The sequence below is a fragment of the Caenorhabditis briggsae genome, assembly GCF_000004555.2.
Source record: "Caenorhabditis briggsae complete genome, chrIV, whole genome shotgun sequence".
In the NCBI taxonomy this organism is placed as follows: domain Eukaryota; kingdom Metazoa; phylum Nematoda; class Chromadorea; order Rhabditida; family Rhabditidae; genus Caenorhabditis; species Caenorhabditis briggsae.
Window position 1 is genome coordinate 4,551,150 of NC_013487.2, and position 8,614 is coordinate 4,559,763.

General features: G+C 35.8%; 1 protein-coding gene across 1 annotated transcript in view; it reads right to left on the reverse strand.

The window, feature by feature from the left end:
* The window catches only part of Cbr-acc-2, a gene marked incomplete at both ends in the record, with an annotated part of 9,610 nt that extends 1,253 nt beyond the window's left edge, over positions 1 to 8,357 (reverse strand). The window contains 10 exons of the mRNA XM_045235217.1: positions 509 to 687; positions 2,061 to 2,188; positions 2,830 to 2,966; positions 4,016 to 4,128; positions 4,307 to 4,412; positions 5,555 to 5,686; positions 5,785 to 5,884; positions 5,936 to 6,085; positions 6,135 to 6,272; positions 8,270 to 8,357. Coding sequence (XP_045097369.1) covers positions 509 to 687; positions 2,061 to 2,188; positions 2,830 to 2,966; positions 4,016 to 4,128; positions 4,307 to 4,412; positions 5,555 to 5,686; positions 5,785 to 5,884; positions 5,936 to 6,085; positions 6,135 to 6,272; positions 8,270 to 8,357 — 1,271 coding nt within the window. The remainder of the gene's footprint in view (positions 1 to 508; positions 688 to 2,060; positions 2,189 to 2,829; positions 2,967 to 4,015; positions 4,129 to 4,306; positions 4,413 to 5,554; positions 5,687 to 5,784; positions 5,885 to 5,935; positions 6,086 to 6,134; positions 6,273 to 8,269) is intronic.
* Between the last annotated feature and the right edge of the window lie 257 nt (positions 8,358 to 8,614).

Here is an 8,614-nt window from a genome sequence, read left to right on the forward strand (position 1 = left end):
CCAAAAACCGCCCCAGCTACTCGGTCACAGACATTTTGCCCTGGCAACTTTGTTCATAGACAAGATACAGTATCCCGGATAGTATCATTTCAAAGTACTCGTCGAGTTCTATCGTATCTATTCTATTGTAGAATCAAAAAAAGTGGAACCTGAAAAATTTCGCGGGCGGCTTCCCGGTCAATTTTCGAGGCCTTGTCCCTGTAACACTACGGTAGTAAACGAAACTTATTTCTGTGAATTTAGTGGGATTTTCTGAACAAAATTTAGATTTCTTGGTATGAAAATGATCGCTAGCATCTCTAGAATCTGTTTTTCATCGAAAAACCGAACTTAATTGCGAAAGTAGCTCGAACGAGGCGAAACTCTGAAATATTACGTTTTTGCCGCACTTTTTTGTAGATCAAAAAAAGCTACGCCTTTAAAATTCTCAGGTCCCACTTTTTTAAATTCGACAATAGTTGGTATGAAAATATTGATTTTAAAAGAAACTATGAGGTATGAAAATAACCTTACATTAAAAACAAAGAAAGTGAGTGGGAACATGACACTGGATATCGAATCGATGCGTTCTGGTGTCCAACATCCCGTTCCACACGAATTCAGAGATTTTGAAGATTCGGTGCATCCGGGAGGAAACATGAAACGACGTTCGGAGATGATGCCGTGGGGAGATTCTTCACGCGATGGCTGGAAATAGTTAAATGGGGGCAAACAGTGTTAGATATGGAACTACCAGTATATTTGCAGGTCACCCAGATACAGATCGCCCGTATCCAGGTTACCCGGCCAAGGTAACCCGAATCCAGGTCACCCAGATACAGGTCGCCCGGATCCAGGTTATCCGATCAAGGTCACCCGGATCCAGGTCACCCGGTCAAGGTCACCCGGATCCAGGTCACCCGGATCCAGGTCACTCAGATACAGGTCACCCGGATCCAGATCACCCGGTCAAGGTCACCCGGATCCAGGTCACCCGGATCCAGGTCACCCGGTCAAGGTAACACGGATTCAGGCCCCAGGCCCCAGGCCCCTTCTCCGGGCTCACCTCTCGGGAGCCCCGAGAAAAGGAGAACTGATTATTCCTTTGTTTCTCTCTTCTTTTATATTACTCTCCCAGAGGTCAATGGTTTCTAAACCAAATCACGTAGTTGTTTTTTTCTAGAATTTTAAAAATTTCTTTCGAAGCATTTTTTGCAACGGGGTTTCTTTTTTTTTAAATTTTTTTTTCATCGCGTTTGAATAAACTGGAATTTTCATTTTTGAAATCTGTGAAATTCCTTAAAAAGATCGTTCCTTTGAGCACCGATCTATAAAACTTGAGAAAGCGGAATTCAATTAATTCTGAGGTTTAAAAATGTCTGAATTCCTCGAGTTTTATGTTAAAAGGGTCGGGGGACATGAAAAAAATGTTCTCGAAAATCCGTTCATATCAGCCCCTCGAGGAGTTGAACTTGTGAGGGCGATGATTGAGGGTGCGGCGCCGCTACCGACTGAGCCACGCGGGCGAAGAGAAAGCGGCCGCCCGATTGCATACAAAAAGGCGAGGACGACAGCTGTACGCAGAGTGACATTAAGCGTTGTACACCGTCACGGTAGAATGCATACTCTGGCTTCAAAAATCCTCCGAAAACGCTCCTGTTTCCCCACCTTTAAAGTAGATCATACTTGTGATGGTTATTCAGAATTAAATAATCTGTCATTTGAACATTTTTCTTTTTTTTCAAAACCAAAAATTACTGTTTCCATTGTAAGCCTTTATTCTAATTCAAATTGTGTGTGCGCTCTGAGTGAGACACTGTTGTTATTTGGGTAGAGAAAATCTTTAGGTGGGATCGGAGGACAGTTTACACAGTTTCAAGTGTTTTGTTTGGTTTCTTGGAGTAACATATACTGTTACACATAGTGATGATTCATGGACGAATGTGACTCAACCGATTTGCAGACATCCGCTGTTGGAAGAAATGTTACTCGTAAACTCGCTCAAAAGCTCTTTCAAAATTCTAGCTTTCTATTTTTTTCCAGATATTATATTTTTGCTCTGATCCTAAACATCAACTCACATTTCCCGAGATCTTCTTCTGCTGATTCTTCTTCTTCGCCACTGTCTCATCTCGAACCATAAATCCGACAATCGCCAATTCCAGAAGAGAACAAAAAATGAATGTCATCGATACCAACATCCAAACGTCTGAAAACATACTACCTTTTTTTAATTTTATTGATGATTAGCGCTCTAAAAGTGAGGCCTCTATAACGTTTAACTTTGAGCATTTTTATCTCAATTCCTGTAAATTATATCAAAAATGGCCGACTGACAAACTATTTCAGCGATTATGATAAACAATTTAACAATTGAAATTGTTTTGATATCAACCGAGATAAATTGGCCCAGGTTAGAGGGCCCTTCCATTACAGGACTTACGGTAACTCTATTAACACCAATACCATTCGAGAGAGACTGGAGAAATCAAAAAGTAGAAAATTTTAATGATAAATCAAAATAGTGAAACTGTGATTCTTGACTTTCTAGTGCAAGAATTTAGGATTTTTCGAATTATCGTTGTCTCACCATCGTAAAACCCGGGATAGAAGAGTCTGTCAACTTCGACCCAATTTATTTCAGCTGTCAAAAAACGTTTAACTGATAAAATATTTCTGATACTGTGCTAAATGTTTTGTTAGTTGGCCACTTTTTGATATCCAATACAAGAAACGAGAAAAATGACTCAAAAAAATATATCTCAAAAAAGTTTTTCCGCTTCTAATTCCTTTTACATTCTAAGACTTGTCTTCTGGTTACTACGCTGGTCTCACAGTTTCTAATCTTACCAATCCCTTTGATATACGAAACTCTTGGTAAGTTTCTCATAATATTTCCAAATTGAAAAACAATTGCCAGAAGACTGTTGACACCGAGCATCGTTCGAGCTGGAATGGCTCGCGAGCCGAGAGCAAATGATACCCAACTGAAGAAAGAATACATTTAAAATTTAAATTTTAAAGTTTCATGGACTCTTTGAATATGTCGACTGGGTTTTTTCTTGAATTTTTCTTCGAAATATCATGTTTTCAGAATATACGTTTGTAAGTTATAATAACAATAAATACTGGTAGTCCATAAAAAAAATCGGCTATATGATTATAATGGTATTTTGAGAAATGGGAGGTATTTTGAGAATATCATGGTAGTTTGAGAATAAGATAGTATTTTGAGAATTGAATAGTGTTTTGCCTCATTTTCAGTATTTTGATAATTTTTACAGAATTAAGATCGTACTAATCTGTTAACTATAGTTTCAAGACAACTTTGCATTTTTTTTTTCACTGTTTTCAGCATTCATTTGCTTGTTCCTCTTTCTGAATGATCTCTACTTCACTTGGAGATTACGGTACTTCACTTGGAGAAATACTCTCAAAATACCTCTATTTTCTCAAAATACCATTACAATCATACAAAGTCATATAAAGTCATATAGAGCCAATAAAATTATCGCGAAGCGATTTTTTTCGTTACATTTCAGACATTGTTGAAAAAGAAAAAATTATCGCAGAAAAGTCGTATAAAATGCCATTAGCCCTCACAATCAGTTGTTATCCAAAAGGGACGAGGATTTCCTAGTCCACGACCACACGATCACCATTCCTTTACAGCTATTTTTCGCTCATTTTTGGGAAAAATACCCAAAAAGCATCCTTAAAATTGGTATCTTGGCTTCGAAAAAATAGTGGCCTTACACTAATACTAAAAAGTCCTCGTCTGTTTTGAACGAATTCTGAAAGACGCTCTTATTTTCAACCGCATTTTTCATTTTTGAATTTTTAGTAACGATATTTACCCAAGGCTCGTAGCACCCAATATTGGTCCAAAACTTTTCCGTTTATCTAAAAATGATGAAACCGGCAAAAATTTTTATTTGGAACCATAGAAGTTTTGGAAATGCGGAACTTTAATGTTGAATTCAGGTATTATAATAAGCACAATTCAAGAACCCAAAATCACATTTTTCGAACTCACCTAATAAAAATAGTCAAGTAAGTTGGTAGATATGCTTGCATGAAATACCAAATGAATCGTCTTTCAAATATTATTGTCACATGCAACTCGTCCCACATTCCCGCTGGGTAGTTCTGCAAAAATTATTGGTTAGAAGTTTGAAATTTATTTTGCAGTTTCAGATATTTTATTTTCTTTTGAAGTTTTTGTTGATTTTGATGATTGTATACGTTTAGAACATTCATGAGTGTTTTTGTTCTCCTTAAAACTGTAAACACAAACTTGTACCGCGTAGCTAAAGAGATTGCTCACCTCTTGCTTCCTTTCCGTTTGAATTTCGAACAAATCAAAGTCAGGTAACACGATTTTTATAAATTGAAAACCGGATATTCTGCATCTGACCACTTCATTTCGACTTCTTGTCGATTATAGTTGAAACTGGAAGAAAATAAATAGGAACACAGGGTAACGGCTGCACATGGTATATGCGTTGGCGCGGCGCCTCATATGGACGACATAGGTACACCGTTTGCGCGCACGCGCCATCGAGATCGGACATGCCGCTTCCATATTTCATCTACAATTTCAGGTCGTATTGGCGATGGATATCTCTTATATGGATTAATTTATCTAACTATAGTTGTAATAAGATGTGATTTTGTTCAGATCTTCCAATATCGTTCATTTTCCCTTTCAGATTTTACAGAGTGACCATTTTTCCAGTTTTCACAGAATTTTCTCACAGCAAGAAAAATTATGGCAGGAAGTTTAAAATATCTGGATGATATAACATAATAAATTTTTCCTTCAAAATTGCGATATAGAAAACTTGAAAAAATTCAACAAAGTTTTGAAATTGGCATTAATTCGCATAATTTTGTTTTCGAAATAATTTTGTGTTTCTCGGATTTTTTCCTGCTTTTACTTCGTAATAATTGGAAAACTTACCAACCAACCTGTATTTCACCTGAAAAATATATTATTCCGCTTATTCCGAAGTAAAACAGAAAAGTCCTAATTTCAAGAAAAACAGGATTTTGTAAAAAATTTTACCTATTTCTTTACTAAAAATAAGTTTTATTTTCGATTTTTACATGTGAAAACAGTGAGAAGCTCTTTGAAAGCAGGAAATATGATCAATATGATCGAAAAATTGATCAAGATCGGCGGTGAAAAATTTTGCTAAACAACGCGCACTAGCATAATAGCGAAGTGTCGTTGGTGGGTTGTCGTTTTCATGGGAAAAGCGTGCATGCTATATGGATGCTATATGGGTGCGCCCACCGGCGACCAGTCGTGCCCAGCGACGACGCACATAGCGCGCACGCGCTACCCACGGAATTATTATGGGTGCACATAGCATCCTATATGCGCGCCTAGACATATACCATGCGCAGCAGTTACCCTGGGAAGCTTTGACGGATGTTTTAACTCTTCAAATAAATATTTCTAGGCCATCTGGGGTTAGGCTATCATCTTAAATGACCTAAAAATCCTTCTGAATAACGGTAAGCCACCGTAATACATACTCTATAAGGAAAAACTGCTCCATTTTCTTACCTTTCATATATCAAACTACACTTCTGAAGATCCAGTGGGAAATTGGAGAGATCCAAACTGCAAGGTCCTTTCACTCTGACTCGATAGTTCACCATAACCGTTCCGTTAGGGAATAACATCAGGAATACACTCCTGGAATATTATATCTTTTTTCTGTTTCAATTGCAAGGTTAGTATGAGTGAATAATTTACTTCTTCAATGCTACTACAATGGCATCTTTTTTTTTTACCTGAACGGAGAATTATGAATTTGAGCCACTTTGCTGTTAATGAAGCAACTGTTCGGTGTCCACAGTCTATCCAATACTTGATGATTCAGTGAAAGATTTCCTGAAATCAGTTTTTATTATTTTCAAGCGTTTCTAGAATTTTCCAACCTACCTTTACAGGGACTCATATGCTGAAAATTCAAAGCTGGATCCAACCAAGTCTCGGTTATATAAATATCCATATCAAAGTCATTCGTCAACTCATCGATTGACGTAATCGCTTGAATCCATATCTCCACGACTACAGTCATTCCTTCTTCTTCTGAAAAATCCAAAATTTCGGAAACAGAAACTTCCAGAATTATTTTTACGCGGAATTCGAAACTTGTTGTATCCTGTTCCATTGAGCAGTCTATCAATGATATCAGTGTCTCGAGTGCAGTTTAGTTTTCGAGGTTTGAAGGACTTGTGATCGAGATGAGATGGTGATAAAGAAGAGGAAGAGGATACTGAAAAAATTACAGTTTCTAAAATGTTTAGTAAACTGTTTAATTGATAATATTGTAATGAAACTTGCTCAATTTTGGTTTAAAAAAAAACATTCAAAAGGTACCTTGGAATTCAAAAGGTACCTTGGAACAATAGAAGGGCCGGCCCTTCTAATACAGGTTTTACAGTAACACCAACATATACTATAATTCTTCATTAGAAGAAGCGGTCTTTCTTTTTTTTTTCTTCATAAAACTGCATACATTTTAACGAAATTTATCATGTTTTTAAGCAAAAAAGAGCGTTTTAACCGATATTTGGAATATTTTTCACATTTTTGACGAAGCTCCTCTATGAAAGGAGCTTTTCTTTTACAAGTTTTACGGGGTCCTGGACGTTTCAGAAACCGACAGTTCAGAAACCCGACGGTTCAGAAACCGACAGTTCAGAAACCTGACGGTTCAGAAACCGACAGTTCAGAAACCTGACGGTTCAGAAACCGACAGTTCAGAAACCCGACGGTTCAGAAACCGACAGTTCAGAAACCCGACGGTTCAGAAACCGACAGTTCAGAAACACGACGTTTCAGAAGCCAATGTATTAGAAACATGAGTAAATGAGTATATTCAAATAAGTATTGCTCATTTTGAACTGTAGAATTTATAGCAGATACTCATTAGCTTCATGATTTTTTACTAAATATTAGCTAAGTGCTAACCATGCTCATTTGCTTAATAGAGGGTTTGTTCAAATTGAAGGCTTAGACTGAAACTCCTTACCGGAAAACAGGCGTTTTATCCAGCCTAAAATAGAAAAAAAAAACCCGGAATAATCTGGAAAAAAAAGAAAAAAGTGGAAACTTTGTTGTTATTTGGGAATTCCAGTCCTTTTTGACTGAATTTTTTCAGAATATACCGGTTTTCGTTTTTTTTTTCATAAAAGCTACAGTTCAAAATGATCAATACTTATTTGAATATACTCATTTACTCATGTTTCTAATACTTTGGCATCTAAAACATCGTGTTTCTGAAATGTCGATTTCTGAAACGTCGGATTCTGAAACGTCCGGGAGCCGTTTTACGATATTTAAAAATTCAGAATTATCTTTTTGTGACTAAAAAAATACAGAGAAACTAAAAAATTCAAAAATCACTGTTTAGCAATTTTGATATTTTAACATTTTGAAGACCTTAATCACCATTGGCGCCGTATATATAACGTTCCGGGTTCTCGAAAAATCCCAATTTTTCAAAAGAAATTAAAATTCTAAACTTTTGTCCATTTGTTTCGAAATTTCAAATTTAATCCTAAAATGATGTATAAGTTTCGGTGAAACAAGTTTTTCCAGGCTCGTTACAGATTATTTACGAAAAAAACTTCTGAAAGTTTGAAAGAAACCAGATCAACTTTGATAAAAAAAATACAATTTTATTTCATCTTTCATTAATTGGTTGAACAGCCGTTATCATCTTACATGCTCGATGTAAGCGCAAGTAAAATCCGAACTGGTATTATTGTTTTACGTCTAATACTTTATCTTAAAAATCAAATTGATGTTCTGAAAAATTTAGATTTTTAGGTCTGAAATTTAGGGTTCTGAAAATGTAGAAAAACCAAAAATGTCCGAATGTAAAAAAAAACATTTTTTGGATGTACGGAGAATTCCAGAGTCCTAGCTGTCTGGATTTTAAGTTGAAGACGAAACAGAAAATATTTTTGCTTCTCTGTATAGGAAACGATAAGGCTTATCGTTATTTGTTTTTGAATTGCCTGAGAAATTACCGTAACCACCCTGGAAATTTCATAAAACTGATGGAACTGAATCGGAAAAAAATAGAAATGTTTAGCTTTAATGAAAAAACTTAATCAAACAGTAATTTTTGATACTAGTTTCTAATTGATTATTTCAGATGTTTTATCGTTCGAATACATAAAAAGGTATCGGAAGCAAAAACTGAAATTGAGAATTCAATAAAAGGATTCTCTATTTTACATTCCAAAAATATGAAATTCTTACCCAACTCTGCCGAATTCACCAATTCCGAGTAGTCCAATTCTGAAGTGATAATGAGAACGGGTAGAGTTGATAATAGAGTAAATATCATCTGAAAATCGGAAATTCAAAAGATTTTTTTTGCAAATGGATATTTAAGAGTGTTCCATAAGAAAATTTACAAAAAAGAGGAAGGACATATATGTCAATGTGTCAATTCGATACGAAAACTAATGAAAAAAGAAGATTCTTTGAATAAAAAAAGATCAGTGGTGACTAAATTTTCCTTACAAGGTTAGGGAGCTTCAAAATTTATATGTATTATCTCGTTTCTACCACTGGAGGATTAAAAAACATGTTGATGAAGTT